Source organism: Odocoileus virginianus, chromosome 2, assembly GCF_023699985.2.
Source record: "Odocoileus virginianus isolate 20LAN1187 ecotype Illinois chromosome 2, Ovbor_1.2, whole genome shotgun sequence".
NCBI classification, from domain to species: Eukaryota; Metazoa; Chordata; class Mammalia; order Artiodactyla; family Cervidae; genus Odocoileus; species Odocoileus virginianus.
Window position 1 is genome coordinate 27,701,364 of NC_069675.1, and position 17,686 is coordinate 27,719,049.

A 17,686-nucleotide genomic window follows, 5' to 3' on the forward strand; every position below is an offset into this window, starting at 1 on the left:
ATATATCTTAAAGTAGTCAGAAGCTGTTTTAGACTTTAGAAGTCCGGAACTTGACTGTTAAAAGAATTATTCAATTGTGGTCCCACTTCACATTATAGATTGTTAAAGAGGAAAACTCTTACAGGTTTTGATAAATAACTATTTTCTAAATCAAAGTAACATCCTGGATTATTCGGAAGCATAATATATTCTTATAGCACTTTATAGTCTTCAAAGCACTTGTCATTGATAATCTCCCATTTTACAAACTAATAGATGAAAGCTCTAAGAAATAAGCGATTTGATGAAGGGCACATGCTAACACGTCACATATGTTCCAGTCCTCCCCCCACCCCCACCCCCCCGTAAGGGCCAACTCAAATGCCACCTCTTCTAAGAAGTCTTTTCTTAGCGCCTCCTAATTATTGCCCTCGGTTTTCACCACTTTCTGACTTGTAATATAATGTCCGCATAGGTTTGTTTCCCTTGCTGTGAACTCCCTAAGAGCAAAAACTGTTATAAATGTTTTTGTCTCTTCTCCATCAATTCTTCCTCCTCAGTGCCAACCTTAGCATGTTCTCTCATCAGCGCCACAGTTTCTTCTGTTCTAGGCTATGGCTTTGAGGTATGCAAAGTTCTAGTGAGGTACCCGGGCACACCATGGGTGTTGCTCATTCAAGCTCATTGCCACATTTTCAACATGCGGATGTCTTATGAGCATTTTGCAAATGTTTATAAAGCGTGTTATAAGTTAGAAATGGCTGAATCTTGTCCTTACTTCATTTCCCTGATGGTTGCACATTCTGGACACACGGTAGGTGCTTACTAATGTCTTTTTGATTAAGCATTTATATGTTCACCTGCTGCAGTTTACACTTTTCTTTATCCCATTGCTGTATCTATCTTTTTCTGTATTCATGTCTTGAATTCCCAACTAAATATGAGCTCCAGAGGGGATGACTATTTCTTTTATTTGTGTGTACATGTCCTTGGAACATCTTTGCTAATTTTCAGCGACCAGTATATGATAGAATACCACAAAAAACCATGGCAGAGTCTACAGCACCCGATGTGAGTGGTTTGCTTAAAGTACATATTTTGGATATGTAGTTTAAGTAGGTGTACACATTCTAAAAACATGTATTTTAAACAGAACTCACTAAAGTGGGAGGGAGCACCCCGGTCCCCACAAAGGGAACCAAGGTGGTGCAGAAGTGGGCGCCCTGAAGAACACTGCTGGCTGAGCTGGGCGGTAAGGGGTCTTCTGACTGGTGGCCAGTTCTCTCTTGCACCTGAAGGCGTTTCGTGTCCTCTCAGAGCGTGTTTCACTGGTCTCACTGTCTGTGGGCTCTTGTCAGATTGTCAGCTGTGGTACTGTTGAAGCGTGAAGCCTGTCATCCTCACAGGTCAAGCACTCTTGATGAGCACGGAGAGTCTAACCAATCACTGAGCTACCAGACCCCACTGTGAGGAAATGGATCCCACTGGTCCTCAACCAGCTGCTAAGAAACTAAAGCTTTGACTAAGCAGTTCGGCAATCCTGTTGACCAAGTTTACCATTGTTTTTCAGCTTTTGACGTAAGACGCTTGTCTTTAATACACTGAGAATGTTTCAGTTACCAGGCTGGAATATTTAAATATCTACCTTAAAAAAATTTTTTTTGGACTAAAATATGATCAATTTGTGAATTAGGAGGACACGAGAATTGACTTTGAGGAATTAGGACTTTTAAAAGAAAGGGCAGTTCCCCATTTAACTTTCTTTGTGTTGTCAAATTTTAAATATATAGCTGGGGAGGAAAGGGTTGCATGCGTCAATTTATTTATCCCCAAATCTAAAATTGCACATTGTGTTTTCTCAAGATACTGCACAGAGGATGTAAACAATTTTATATGATGCATGGTACAGTATGCACAGGGAATCATTTTTTTAAATTTGTTATCTATTATTAGACTTCTAATTACTTAGGCTAGATGGAAGCAGAAAGATTTCATTCTGATAATCACTGCCAATGGTTTAGCTGGAGATTATAGGCAGAAGTTTATATTAGATAGTTCAGACTTAAGTAACATTTCTTCCCAAGGAGTTCTAAACACAGTAGTCTTTTTTTTTTTAACCTCAGTTCTTCATATTTTAACTTTTGTAACAAAAATCTAGAATTTAGCAAATCTAGAAATGATTAGTCTTGGTTCCTTCCTTTGTGCCCACGTCTCTCATTGAGGTTATGAAAAGAATGCTTGCAGTAGACTTATGTGCTATAGAATATTTGGATGAATATTTAGCATTTCTAGAGAACTTTCCATTCAGTTACTTTTTGTCTTCCCTCAGCTCAGTTGGTAAAGAATCTGCCTGCAATGTGGGAGACCTGGGTTCGATCCCTGGATTGGGAAGATCCTCTGGAGAAGGAAAAGGCTACCCAATCCAGTATTCTGGCCTGGAGAATTGCATGGACTGTATAGTCCATGGGATTGCAAAGAGTTGGACGTGACTGAGCAATTTTCACTTTCACTTTCAATACCCTCCTCAAGAAAGAGTGCATGTTCTGTTTCCCTGATGAGATACATTTCTCATTTTAAAAATCTAATTTGATTTTCTTGAAAAATATGTAATTCTTTTGGGGGGTTACATTATAAATAGTCTTAAGGCTCTTGAGTCCCCAAATGACTAATTAGTACAGTAATAATACACCCTTCTCTTATAGTAATCTAAAAATTATACTGTCCTCAAGAGACTTCAGTTTCATTTGTGTGTTTTGATGCCAGGGTAGAAAATTTGTGTTTCTCACTAGAAGAGTTTCTTCCCTGTGGTTGGAGAGAGAGATGCAGAGCGAGAACTGATATGGGATTGTTGGGACCCTGTGTGGATGGCAGAGAATAGGAGAACCAGTTTCCCGTGAGATTGAAGAATTTATGTTAAAGCATTGAAAGAGTTTTTTATGTGCCTGGCACTCTGCTGAGTGCTTTAGTTGCATTATCTCATTTATTCCTCATAATCCTATGAGATAGTATCCTCATTTCTAATTCTGTGAAAACTAGATCTCAAAATATGGTGGAGGAAGAATTTGTAGCAAGAACCCCACCCTCCTTCCCTGACCATGCTGTGGGCAAGTTTGCTCAGGAACAGACAGCTGCTAGGTAGAATGCTAAGATCAGATGCTGTCCCTTTAATTCTCCTTCTGAACATGCAGTTTGAAATTGGAGTGGAGTACAGAAAGTATACTTAATGCAACAAATTGTACTATTTAACACTCAAACTGATGTTTGTTTTTGCTTATCTAGTTTTTTTATTGGGGTATAGTTGCTTTACAATGTTGTGTTTCTGCTGTTCAGTGAATCAGCTGTATGTATACACACAGCCCCTCCGCATTGGACCCCCATCCCACGCTCTAGGTCATCACAGAGCCCTGACCTGAGCTCCTTGCCCTCTATAGCAGCTTCCCACTAGCTATTCATTCTACGTGAATGGACTCAAACTGATTTTTAGAACATGTTTTTTATAATCATCCTTTTGTAACTGACTGGGGTGTCAACATGTTTCATACCCATTCTACTTGAGCTCATCATTAGTAATTTCTTAACACTAGAGCTCTGCTTTTGAAACCAGTTAGAAGCCTCCACTTTTAAAAACAAATGTTCAAGAACACTGGGGGTGGCATTTCCCGTCTTGTCCCGAGCCAACTCCTGAGAAATTTTTCAATACCCTTGGCCCCAGACTGCACATGTGCCCTTAGAAAGCACTGCAAAAAACCAGAAGGGTTAACTCCGAAGTCAAGAGTTTGAGATAATAATATGCTTGAGTATAACACTGTAGTAAGAAAAATGTCAGAAGATGACATGAAAGGAAAATTGTCTCATGAGAGAAATACTACCACTGAAACTCCGAGTGGAAGATATTTTTAATACGCCTTTAGTTCCACATTCATGCAGTTCTAGTAGTGAAGGGTCATTTAACAGGGGTAGCAGCTTAGGCCAAAAATAAAATTTACTTGAAACAAGATGAGAGGCTCGCCGTGACAAAAATGGAATCCTGATTCTGCTCACTCCCTGGAATGTAAGCAAGCAGAATTTTGTGTCCTAGGATATAACCTAAGCAAACAGGATACTCACTGCCTTTCGTGATGGAGAGATGTTAAAACAGCCATTGATAGTGCAGCTCTCCTGTAGAATATAAAGCAGCAGTTTAAAATTGTATGTCTGTCAAAAGGTTGAAGGCAAAAGGAGAAGGTAGCAGCAGAGACTGAGATGGTTAGATAGTATCACTGACTCGATGGACATAAATTGGAGCAAACGCAGGAAATAGTGCTTCCCAGGTGGCGCTAGTTGTAAAGAACCCACCTGGCAATGCAGGAGATATAAGAGATGCGGGTTCGATCCCTAGGTTAGGAAGACCCCTGGAGGAGGGCATGGCAACCCACTCCAGTATTCTTGCCTGGGGAATCCCATGGTCAGAGGAGCCTGGCATGCTACAGTTCATGGGGTTGCCAAGAGTCGGACGTGCCTTAGCCACTGGACAGCAACAACATATATTGTAATAACCTATGAGGGAGAAGAATCTACAAAAGAATAGATTATATATATGTGTCAGGAAGATCCCCTGGAGGAGCGCATGGCAACCCACTCCAGTATTCTTGCCTGGAGAATCCCATGGACAGAGGAGTCTGGCAGGCTACAGTCCATTGGGTCGCAGAGAGTCAGACACCACTGAAGTGACTTAGCACACACACATGCACATATATATATAATCACACATATATACTCATTATATATATATATATATGAATCACTTTGTTATACGCCTGAAACTAAAACAACATTGTAAATCAGCTACACTTCAGTTTAAAATCATATGGCAGTCTAATGTGTTCTAGTCTGGCACCAGCTCCAAGACATGCTGAAAGGTGCAGAACAACATGGATTGCATGGTCTCTTCTATGTACAGATGTTTAAATACATACAGCTGTAGGCATATGCATGCACAAAAAACAACAGAAAAGACACATCTGAGCTTTGTGCAGTGGCAGTATCGTAGCCAATGAGGTTTATCCAAGGCACGATTATTGCTAATTGAAACAGAAAAGACACATCTGAAAAATCTACAGTTCAGGAAAGGAATGGAAACTGGGGAGTAAGAAGGATTTTGTAGATTTATTCCATATGTTTCTATCTTTAATTTTTCACACAAACATGCACATGTAACATACACACAATTAAGAAAACTATATTAACAGGGAAAACAAAGACTTAAGGTCTCAGTGAAGATGTATAGTGGTTAAGGCATGGATTCTAGAGTGAAGCTGCCAGTATTTGAATCCCATTTCCTTTACTTGCTTATTATGCTTCCTTACACAAGTCATTTAACTTGGGCGCCTCAGTTTACACAAATGCAACACAGAGAGAGTGGTTGTAGTTGTCATGTAGTTGTTACAAGGATTAAATAAGTAACATGAGAGAGTTGGTATGTTTACATAGTAACATTCAGTATATAATATTAGTTATTATACATGACTATACCTAGATATTTAGCCACAATCAATTCTGTGTGCAAACTTTCCAGTTAAAGATGCTTCCAGTGAGAACTGTGGTCATAACAGTGTATTTTCTCAAAGTTTGCCTATAGTTGTTAATGATATCGTCATGTTTTTACCCCCCTGGTGTTCAGAACTTCCAAAAGAAGAACAGCAAAAATGAATGGAATTATGCTGTTTGATGTAGAATGCCATACGTTTCATTTGTGGAATAGTCCTGACCATGCTTTTTTGACCATCTAATCTAATGTACATATTTATTAGTAAATTCACAGTGATGGAAATAATGAGGTTTTTCTTTCTTCCTTAGGAAGACTATGATCGTCTGAGGCCTTTATCTTACCCAATGACTGATGTCTTCCTTATATGCTTCTCTGTGGTGAATCCAGCCTCATTTCAAAACGTGAAAGAGGAGTGGGTACCAGAACTTAAAGAATATGCGCCAAATGTACCCTTTTTATTAATAGGAACTCAGGTATGTATGCTTTGATTTTACCTGTTTAAGAATAACCTTTCTGGCCTGCCTCGTGATGTTGCTCTTAGATGATGGCCCCAAGGTTTAGCAAATGAGATACATGTTTAATCTCAGTTGTTAGTTATAATAGATTCTGTCACACTTTTGGGAAAGGTAGTGTCAAAAGAAAGCAGTCACTATATTAGTCCATTTTAAAAATCAAGTTCCTTTGTAATCTTTTTTTTTTATATGTGGGGGTTAAATGGTACTACATGTTTTATCTTTAAAGACTGACGCTATTATGGGATGTTATCAACTTTTCTTAACTAGATTGATCTCCGAGATGACCCCAAAACTTTAGCAAGACTGAATGATATGAAGGAAAAACCTATATGTGTGGAGCAAGGACAGAAACTAGCAAAAGAGGTAATGCAACCTTTATGGAATTTAAAAATAAATGTAAATGAAGCTAAGGTAGTAATAGAAGCAAATATTTATTGTGCACTTACCATATGCCAGGCTCTGTGCTGAGTGTGTTACATGCCTTCGATCATTTAATTGTTGCATCAGCTTGGTGAGGTCAATTGACCAGTTGCTCTGAAGGAGAAAACAGAGGCATGGCAATGTCAGATAACTTGTCAGGTAGCTTGTAAGGTCCTGCAGGTAATAAATGGCAGAGTTGAGTTCAGTAAAGACCTGACTCCAGCCTTCAAACCTGTGCTACACTGCCTACAATATTCTCCTAATAAGTCATGTATAGAAAGAGGTGTCAGAAAGGAGGGCTTCTTAATCAGGTCCTGTCTTCACTGAAGACTCATGGAGTAGGCAGTGGAGTGCAACTGGAGGGCAATTTAAACCTGCAGTTAAAAAACAAAAAATTATGGCTAGGTAGGAGAGGAAATGTGTTGCAATCTTTTTATGAAAGGTAGAAAATATTATCATTCTAAAAATATAACTCTGATGCACAAAATGCCTCCTAACTTAGTCTTCCTATCCCCAAAGAAAGGCATACTTTTTTCTCCATTTGGCCCTAACGTTATTGGATTCTATTTTTAGATGTTATGACTTTAATAGGACTTTTGTGGAAATGGAATCTAACAAGGTCTTTTTAAAAACACTATCAAGAGGCAGAAAAGCAACTTTTTGGAGGATAGTGTTTCCTAAAGCAAAAGAGAAATAGTTTCACTAACAAGTCACTTTAGAAATTCCAAGTACTAAATTCTGTCATCTTCGGAGAGAAGGAATTTCTAAATGTCATAAAGGTAAAAGTCATAAATGAAAACACTGATGATTTAACTACATAAAAACTTAATACATCAAAATGCCAGAAATAAAATTAAAAGTCATTTAACAAACTTGACATTTATGGCAGAAAAATGGGTTAATATCCTTAGTGTTCAGGAGCCCCATTGCATATGGATTAATCAGAAAAAGACAGGTATACATAAGTTGGGAATTCTCTCTCTCTATCTATCTATCTATCTATCTATATATATATATTTATACACTCCAATAGGAAAAGGGACTCAGATTCCTTAAAAAATGCAGATTGCCATCAAAGATAAGAAACACGTTCATACTCCTTAGTGGTCAACTGTAAGTTCAATTTCCATATAAAACTGGCAAAAACACTGTCCCAGCAGGACAGGGCTTCCCTGGTGGCTCAGATGGTAAAGAATCTGCCTGCAATGAGGGAGACCTGGGCTGAACTCCTGGGTTGGGAAGATTGCCTGGAGAAGGAAATGGCAACCCACACCAGTATTCTTGCCTAGAGAACTCGACGGACAGGAGCCTGGTGGGCTACAGTCCGTGGGGTTGCAAAGAGTCAGACACGACTGAACGACTAACACACAGTGGGGTGAGGAAGTAGGAACTCTGTTGTTCTATTGGTCATTGAGTAAAAGCAGCCCCAACAACATGCAAAAGCCTTAAAGTCATGAACGCTTTTGATCAAGCAATTCTGTAGGTAGGAGTGTATCCTAAAAAAATTATACAGGATGTGCTTTTAAAGAGATGGCCATAAAGTTGCTGCATTGTTTGTAACAGCAAAAACCAAAAAATCCTGCACCTATTAAAATTTTATACTAATATACCTATTACAATGTTCATGCTTATTATATAGTTTAAGGGGAAAAAATGGTTGCAAAACACTATGACCCCATTTTTAGACCTGTCAGCAGCATTTGGCACAATTGGTCCCTTCTTGAAACACTTTGACTTGGCTTCCTTGAACGCCCTCTCTTGGGCTTTCTGCTCTCTCGGCCTCTTCTCCTTCTCCTCGTTTCCCTGTCTCTGAATGTTGGAGAGTCCAGGGATCTGCCCTCAGCTTCTTGGATGTCTTTCCTTCTATATCCACACTCAGTCCTTTAGGACTATTGAGCTTCTATCAGTTTTGTGGCTTGAACAATCTACTACTGAGCTTCCCAAATTCCCATCTGCAGCCTGGATTTCTAGACTTGGTAGTCCAACTTTTTCTCCAACAAGTCCATCCAGGTGGTAAGCATCTCAAAAATAACGCTTCAAATACAGAATTCCCAATTTTATCCTCCAGGCTTGTCTTCCCAGTTACTCAGGTTAAAAACCTTGAAGTCACACTTGACCTTGTTCTTCCTCTCATACCATACAGTGAACCCTTCAGCAAAACCTGTTTTGTTTTTTTTTTCCTCTGGAATATATCCAGAATACCTATGTTCCTCACTGTCCCCTCCTTTGGCAGCCTGGTCCAGGCTCCTTCCCTCTCTGCCTGGATTAACTGGAACAGCTTCTCACTCACCCTTCTGCTTCTGTCTGTGTCTGTCAACCTGTTCTCAACACAGCAGCCATTGAGTCTTTAAAAATAGAAGCTCCATTAGCTCACTGCTCTGTGCACAGTCCTCCAGTGACTCCCCAGCTGACTTTGAATAAATAAAAGCCCCACTGTGGCATCCGGGCCCAGCCACCTCTGCCTCATTCATTGTGCTCCAGACACACGGCCTCCATGCTGCTTCCGTTTTCTGCCTCCAGGCCTTTGCCCTTTCACTGCTTCCTCTGCCTGGGAGTCTTCTTGATGTAGACATTGTTCATCCTTTCCTTTTAGATATCTAATCCAATATCACTCTCTCAATGAGATCTTGCCTGACCTGTCCCCCTCCCTATCCCCATGGACTATACAGTCCGTGGAATTCTTCAGGCCACAATACTGGAGTGGGTAGCCGTTCCCTTCTCCAGGGGATCTTCCCAACCCAGGGATCAAACCCAGGTCTCCCACATTGCAGGTAGATTCTTTACCAGCTGAGCTACTAGGAAAGCACTTCCTTTTAGATCTCTGCTCCAATATCACTCTCTCAATGCGATCTTGCCTGAGCTGTCTCCACTCCCTATCTCCTTCCCCATTTTTCTCCAAACCACTTCTGCCTCTCTATTTATTAATCCATGGTCTTCTTCCTCTAAAATACATTTCATTGAGAGTTGCATAGGGACTTAATTTTGTTCTTATTGTAGGAAGGAACAAATTCCTTCCTCTGATTGGCAAATCAGTGCTCTGTAAGTTTTAGATGAATGTATAGATGGATGGATGGATGGATGGATGGATGGATGGGGCCCCTCTCAGAGTAGAAGCCAAAGTCCTTACTCGAAGTCACTATCTTGAGGCTACCTCACTGACTTCATCTCTTGCCACTGCCCCTGCTCACCCTCTCCCCTGCCACTCTGGCTTCTGTCCTGCTCCCTGAATGTTCCAAGCATGTTCCTGCATCAGGGATCTTTACGTCTGTGGCTCTGTATGCCTGGAAACCCTGCCAGCAGGTATCCCTCACTGCTCAGACTTTACCTTGTTGAGCAGCTTTCACTGACCATCACCACCACTGTCATCTGCACCCTCTCCCTCCCTTTTTTTTAACCCATAGCATGTGCCACCATCTCCCCTATATTCCTGTGTTCCTCCCCCAGTGGAACTTAAGCAAATGTAAGCATCACACAGCAGGGGTTTTGCTCTTTTGCTCAGTTCATAGGCGTGATTCCCAGCACCTAAAAACAGTGCCAGGCATATAATGCTGCTGCTGCTAAGTCACTTCAGTTGTGTCTGACTCTGCGACCCCATGGACAGTAGCCTACCAGGCTCCTCCGTTCCTGGGATTCTCCAGGCAAGCACACTGGAGTGGGTTGCCATTTCCTTCTCCAATGCATGAAAGTGAAAAGTGAAAGTGAAGTTGTCAGTCATGTCCGACTCTTAGAGACCCCATGAACTGCAGCCTACCAGGCTCCTCCATCCGTGGGATTTTCCAGGCAAGAGTACTGGAGTGGGGTGCTTTGCCTTTTCAGAGGCATATAATAGGTATCCAGTAAACATTTGATGATTGAAAGAATTTTTCAGAGAAAGTCTGAAAGGATATATACTAATATTTTAACAGTTAGCCATCTCTTGGGAATCATAAATATGATTTCATTCTTTTTGCATTTTATGATTTTCCTTATAATGGTATGTTTGTGTGGTACCAGTTATAAAAAAAAGATTTTATATATTTGTGATTTTTTTTTTTCTCCCTCCCAGATAGGTGCGTGCTGCTATGTGGAATGTTCAGCTTTAACACAGAAGGGATTGAAGACTGTTTTTGATGAGGCTATCATAGCCATTTTAACTCCAAAGAAACACACAGTAAAAAAAAGAATAGGATCAAGATGTATAAACTGTTGTTTGATTACGTGAGAAACATCCTCAGTGGCCAAGGAAACTGTACATTTCTCTCAGAAAGCATATGAAATGCTACAGCTGTACCCAGACTTCTTATAATGAAGCAGTTTAAAACTTGAAAGGAAAAAAAAACCAACCCTGTCCTCAGAATTCTATAAAAGTTCATTAAGAATGTTTCTTAAAGGTCCAAGAAGCAGCAAACAGCATCTGAAGCCACAATCTATTATAAATACTTTATTTCAACTAGAAGGTACAATCTCTCAGGGGTTTCATAGTTTAAAAAGCTACAATCACATCATGTAACAGTAAAAAACAGTGCTGTTAAGTGGAACTGCCTGGCTTAGACCATATACATCTCTGCACAGTCTTTATGGAATCTGCACAAAGAAATCTCTTCTCCCTTTGCTCCAATTAATTGTTCTTGTATGTGAGTTTCTTTCTATTCCAGTATATCCAGAGTGGTGAAATAACAAGGCCAGCCACGTAGCCAAAGGTTGCTCCAAGCGTGCAGGAGATGGGCCATTCCTGAGGAGAGAATGTATGAGATCAAAAAGAACAAATGTTTTATTATTACTTGAGCACAAGTGTAACCTAAATATTTCTATATTAAAGCTTAACGTGCTTTCTTAAAGAATGCCAAAAGTGTAATAAGGTCATAACTGCATTTATCATGAACACTAAAAATGTACACCTTTTAGTTAATGTGCGTTCAACTGTAACAAGGCTTCTGGCGATTGTAGACTTAGTTTGATGCTCCCCAGACTGCATGAGATACATGCTGAGATTACAGATTAAAAACTTTGGGTCAGACTTTGTCATAATCCTGGACTCAACTCAGCTCTCTGAACTAGTTGGTAGGTTTTTAATTTCCACATTGGCTTGTATATCAAATGAGACAAAAAGTGTGTATGCTGACCAAACCACAAGAAACTTTAAATCATGTAAAGACAAATGACCTAGAATTCAAGCATGTTACATGGAATTTATAACAAAGCAGCTGCTTTCATAATAAAACTGATGTCACCTTTCAGACATAGATGTTGAAACCACAGTAGAAGTTACAGAACTACAACTTAACGTACACATCTACCTACAGTATAAGTTAAATGACGTGCTGGCTTCCAAATACCCATTTTTCTCCAGTCATGTTACATTTCACAATATTACCTCTAGCCAGAAGTAAATAATATTGATTTATTGATCATCCGTGAGCAGTGCATGGTGGTCCTAAGGTGAAAGGTCCTGCTTTTAAAAAAATTTTTTTTCATGTTTATCTGTGAAGCTCATTTGGTATACTGGAGCCATTTCTAATTTTTCTCTAGGGAAACAGGCCGTATAACTGTGTTAGAGGTGAACCATCTTAATGATAGTTCTGTTACCTAATTAAGCTTCCTTGTTTGGTCTGCTGTTGATCTACCTTAGTCCAAATGCCATGCAACAGTGTGTTAGGCAAAGATTCAGTGTGAACAACTGATGCAGTTCAGAGAAGCATAATCTAACACATAATTTCCCCCCCAGCCTTTCCTACATTTAAACTTGCTGTTGCCTAAATTATGATTTATGTCTTTGGTGAGCTTCTGTTAATTTCCATGATTTGAGCTTATAGCTATGTCTATTGCACAGATTGGGTAATGGAACACTAAACTTTTATACTTGAAAATGACAGCCTTAAATGCTCATAGCAGTCACAAATCTAGGATGTATTGTCTTGTATGTGAGCTTTGTAGAGGTTTTTTTAAAAATATAAGCATCATATTCCCCATTGAAGAGTAGAGAATCTACTGGATAACTGGTCAGGAGTTTTCTCTCCTGAACTGGACAGTGGATATCTTCTTTTTCCCAAGAAGCAGTGGTTCGTGTTAAGTATCATGGCCTTATGTATGCTCAAATGGAATCTGATGTAACTTTCTCATTTAATTTTGGTCTGCTATTTTTAGATAGAACTGAAAGAATTGTATAACTCAATTAGTATATTAGCCAAGTTGTCCAACACATGATATAAAGGAATTAAGACAGTAAGTATTATATATTTATTTCCAGCTTGCCTTTGGGGATTTGATGGGAAATTTTTTCTTCCTCAGTTCACATATCTGAAACTCTTCACACTTGGTTTCCTAGCCAATAAAGTTAAAATCTAGAATTTGCCCTGCCCTAAGAGAAATGGACTAGGAATCTAGAAACACAAACTCTAGTGTCATCTGTTTCTTGACTGGGCCTCATTTTTCTCATCTTTTAAATATGGATTCTAATATCTCTTCCTATCAACTGCTATGATTTTCTTCTTTCTTACAGTAATCACTGTTGGACATTACCTTTTCGGCTTCATGTTCTTAAGATGGTAAAAATCCTGTATATAGATTACTAGAACTCTAAGCAAAGATGATTGTATCATCGGAACCTGAGGTGCCTTAGGTACTCTGCTGACCTTGATGGGGTTTGGAGTTCCCCATTGCTTATGAAGAGCCTTTTCATTGCTTTGGTTCTTTAGTATCTCTCTCTCTCTTTTTTTTTGTTTGCAAAACCCTTTCAGCCACTTTAACTAAAACCAAAGATTTCTTTTTTTCTGTTTATAAACAGATGATAGAAAAGTTGCCTTATTTTCAGAAGCATGTCTTCATTTAAAACTTAGGTTTCCACAGAAATTCAGGCTAATCACTGGAACAACATAGTGAAATATCTGGAAAATAAAATACTTCAAAAATATCTTACTGACATGAATTTTGCTAGTGAATGAAAATACAGTGCTTCAAATAAGATCATGTATGAATGAACTCAAACTTAGTTAAGTTTTTTTGCATGTAAGTAATCAGTTTGAAGTCCTTAAACATAGTTTTAGGGACTTCCCGACATCTTATTTAATATTTTGCTTATATCCTTATTCAATCTCTAAAGGTACATTTTAGGTTAGCCTATGTTGAATTATCATATTTCCAATAAGTAGAGCCTGAACTAATGGTTTTTATTGTGAACTATCTTAGTTACTTTAGGCATTGCTTCCATTTGATTTTAATTATTCAGTTTACGTACCAAATTGAATACTCGTTTGTTGGTTGTTGCTTTTTAAGTGATTGTTACTTTAACAGTGTCCCATCTCAACACATGGGGTTACAAATAAAATAATATGCATAGTTTACTACCTATGTAAAGTATTGAACTTCTTACCTTAGTAGTTTTTATTTAACACTCTATGTAAACATTTGGACTAACACTCGATTTTCCTGTGTTTCTCATCGCTGTGAGCTTATGCATCATCAGCCAATTGTGAGCACGTGCACTTTGGTAAAGAGCGCATTGTCAAAGTGTAGGGAGAATCATAATCCCTCATGAATCCAGCCAGATTCCAATTTGGGTTACTAAATTCTATTTTAATCACTTTGTAATTTCAGTGTGGCTCTTTGTTTCCAAACACAAAGATACATTTACACACACATTCTTCAAATAGCTGCCATACCTCACCTCCAGTGGAATGCCAGAAATGAAGTAAATATTAAAAAGTTTAAAAGTTTTGCCTAAAGAGGGGTTAAAGTTTGAAACACTTGCTATTCAACATCTCAAGGAATCCATGCCATCAACAAATCAGAATGTTGGACTAGACACTGTTTGCTAGTGACAGGTCACACTCTCCTGCTTGATTGTCCTTAAGTAAGTAATCCTTATCTGTTACACAGTCATTTTTAACAAGCAATTTTCTTTATATAAGGGCAAACTTTCCTGATTTTTATAAACCGAGAATAGGGGATGGCACAGAGACTATTGGAGGGAGTTGAGGTCGGGGAGGGGCGGGAGGCTGCCAACAAACAACCTTTCCTCAAACGGTTTGCTACTAACCTTCTTGTAACTGCTTTAAAACAATTTAAAAACTATCCTGTGGCAACAGATCATACTGAATTGTCAAACAAGCCTAGATTTGTCACGTATTTCCATAAATAGACTTTGAAGTTTTCCATTTAAAAGTATCATCTCACATATGGAGATGTTTCTGTTTATCCTTCCTCATACTACAAACAGGATTAAACACACACACACGGTATCTATTGAACAGACAATTCAACTCTGTTGCTATAAACATGTCTCCAAATGATGGTCATCTGAGATGGAGCTATATAATTATCTTGTTTTGTTTAAGGAAAATAGAAAACTCAAAGACATTCATGTAAATGTCACAAGTGTTTATCACCAAAAGACCATCTTTTTATCCAATTTTTTATAAATGTAAAAATTTTTTTAAATCACTAAATAAAAGAAAACTTTCTATCGCATAACAAAAGATAATATAGTGCAATTGGGTAAAATTACAATAGTTTCTGTCAAAAAGAAAAACTAAAAAAATGAGTAGCTACATCATGTGAAGAAAGTACCTTGCTTTAGAGTACTACTATTATCTTTGCTCAAAATCAAATAATTCCTTATGTGTCTCAGCACTTGAAAAGTCAGTGTTCGCTTAAAATAATCAGCATTAACAAAGGCCTGATACATAGGATCTTAGTACATGGTACTAGCAATAGGTTATTTTTCTCTTAGAAAGAAAACAATTTCACCCTAATAAGCTTTAAAAAACTTTAAAAATAATACAGATATGTGTTTTTCTGTTAGAAAAATCACTATTATTGCTGCTTGAAAGACACTTCAAAATTACATAAGCTTATTTCCACCCCAAGACCACACTACATTCTTCTGATCAGGCACTGCTATAAAACTCTGCTTTACATTTTAGGAAAGGAAAATGTACTAATATATAGAGTTTGAAAGCATGTTATAAGTAGTAGAGTATAGTATTCTCTATGTGTATATATGTGTGTGTGTATATATATTCTGAATAACTTTGCTATACACCTGGAAGTAACACAACATTGTAAATCAACTATACTTAAAAAAAAAAGTTAACAAAACTATGACCCTAGGCAAGTCGCCTAACCTTTCTGTGCCTTGGTTTCTTATCTGCAAAATGAGGATCACTGTAAAACGCACCTCACAGGGTTACTGTAATGACCAAATGAGGTAATGTCCTATGTGGTACTTACAGTCATACCTAAACCATAGGTCTGGCACATAGGACAAGTGACCAATCAATGATTTATAATTGATAATCTTTCAGTTCATATTTTTAAATAGGCACATGTGAAATAAGTTGTAATTACAATCTGCAACCCTATCATTCCTCAAATGCACCATCTAAAGTTATTTTTTAAAGTATTTCTAAAAAACTACACCATTTCTATCATTTTTAAGAGTCTCCATTTGAATGGCTCTATTCATTCAAAATTATGTATTGAGAGCCCCTACTATAAACCAAGCAATTAAGGGGCAAACTAAGATTATTTTTTAGATAAATTTTAATAACACAAACTTTAAAAAATGTGTTGCAATATAATTTTTGGAGAGGTATGTGATATGAGAGATCTCAAGGGAAAACTGACTTATCTGCAGATCAGAAAACCTAGAAACACTTAGAACAACTCACAACCATTAGGATTACTGACTCATAAAAAACAAAGATAAAACCCAGGCAATTCTAAATTTCACACAAACTACTTTGTAATATGTTTTGTTTATCATGCTTACCATAGATTTACATTTGCATGACTGATAGAATTGATCTTTCAAAACCTACTTACTTTCAAACTTCATCTGGTTTTAAATGATCATTTATATTTTCCTCTGAATTTCATTTTAAATGATGTGTTTTTCCAGATGTCCTTAAAGTAGATGCTACTGTCTGGTGTGAGAATACACGAACAGATGAATCTACTCATCTGGGTACGTTTCTCTGGTTGGTTGTAACTCAGAGTTGGTTGGTTCAGAGTTGGTTGTAACTCTGCCCTGAGCCATGTATATCTACCACTCTCCTGTGACTAAGAACACAGATTTAGGAAGAGCTATTTGTGGAGAGGGCCACAGTCTCCAGGCTGGAACTTCTTGTCAAAGTGATGATATAAGGTCCCTGCCAGGACCATGCAAATGAGTTTTACCTTAGCCAGCATTCTTCTCTATCACATGAAAGTCCTACTAGCATATCATCTTCAGTATCATTGCCCTACAATGAACCCACCTTTTAAATCCCAAACCACTTTCTATCAGTTAAATACTAGTATTTTTCCCATGCTTGAAGTATGTAACTCACATTCATATAAATTAATATTTTATTTTGGTTTGTCTAAAAGACTGTGTAAGACCTTTAGTAACAACACCAATTAACCTAAAAATATGCACTCTTTCAATAATTAAATCCATAATCTTGGCTTCATCTCTTTCTCTACTATTATTTGCTGTGATTCATTTAATTTTCCTAATGATCTCCAGCATCAATTTATTAAAGTATTATCTGTGGCACCTGTGACTTTTAATAATGAATATATGTCTCACAGATACTCATTTTTAAATCTGATAAAACCAGAGAAAACAAAAAATAATTTTTAAATATAACAATGCCTCATTTATCTGGTATCTGATGGGAATAAGTACAAATATTTAACAATTTTAAATTGTTTTAAAGACAATCTCCATCCATTTCGCTTTTAAACTTTATAAGAAACAAATATACTCAGAAGAGATTTGATTTTGCGTTCAATTCCATTTTGGAGATAGTAGCACTGGAAGTTCAGAATTTAAAGGTATTTCTTGGTTTACTAGGTATAAAATCCTCATGTATTAGCTTCAAATACTCTACAAATACATTAAATTTTTTGGTCTAACATACACTCAACTGAGTGGCTGTGGCATTTAAATGAGATTCTTGTGTGGGGAAAGAAATAGAATATAATAACTACTCGACCTTTTTCAAAAAATCTAAGCCATGGCCATTGTTAAAGAACAGGGATAAAAAGAAGCATGGTGTCCTGGAGCGCTAGATTCTGAGTCTTCCTCTAATCAGTCAAGAAATGCTGAACAAGATGCATACTCCCCTCCTCAGGCTTGGCTCTCCTATGTGTAGAAATGAGGATGAACCCGGCCTTGCACTGTGGTTACCAGGATTAAGTTACTTGAGTGACACGGCCAAGCCCCACGCCTCGTCCATAAACAGAGATACTGCGTTTTCCCTCTGCTGCCATCTGAAATGTC

General features: G+C 38.0%; 2 protein-coding genes, 1 long non-coding RNA gene and 1 pseudogene across 4 annotated transcripts in view; 2 read left to right on the plus strand and 2 right to left on the minus strand.

The window, feature by feature from the left end:
* The window catches only part of RHOQ (ras homolog family member Q), a 40,180-nt gene extending 26,420 nt beyond the window's left edge, over positions 1 to 13,760 (plus strand). The window contains exons 3-5 of the mRNA XM_020876169.2: positions 5,815 to 5,979; positions 6,289 to 6,384; positions 10,487 to 13,760. Coding sequence (XP_020731828.1) covers positions 5,815 to 5,979; positions 6,289 to 6,384; positions 10,487 to 10,642 — 417 coding nt within the window. The 3' untranslated portion in view covers positions 10,643 to 13,760. The remainder of the gene's footprint in view (positions 1 to 5,814; positions 5,980 to 6,288; positions 6,385 to 10,486) is intronic.
* On the minus strand, positions 3,861 to 8,060 carry LOC139038681 (uncharacterized). The gene is made up of 2 exons (XR_011491739.1): positions 6,468 to 8,060; positions 3,861 to 4,137 (listed from the first exon to the last, which is right to left on the minus strand). It is a non-coding gene; the product is annotated as an uncharacterized lncRNA (long non-coding RNA).
* On the plus strand, positions 4,983 to 5,150 carry LOC139031786 (U4 spliceosomal RNA; annotated as a pseudogene).
* Positions 10,847 to 17,686, minus strand: part of PIGF (phosphatidylinositol glycan anchor biosynthesis class F) — a 30,074-nt gene continuing 23,234 nt past the window's right edge. The window contains exon 6 of one of the 2 annotated variants that reach the window (XM_020876163.2): positions 10,847 to 11,152. In XM_020876163.2, the coding sequence (XP_020731822.2) occupies positions 11,039 to 11,152 (114 nt within the window). In that variant the 3' untranslated portion in view covers positions 10,847 to 11,038. Of the gene's footprint in view, positions 11,153 to 12,147; positions 17,677 to 17,686 lie in introns of those variants that run through there. The other variant, XM_020876165.2, reaches the window with a different exon arrangement.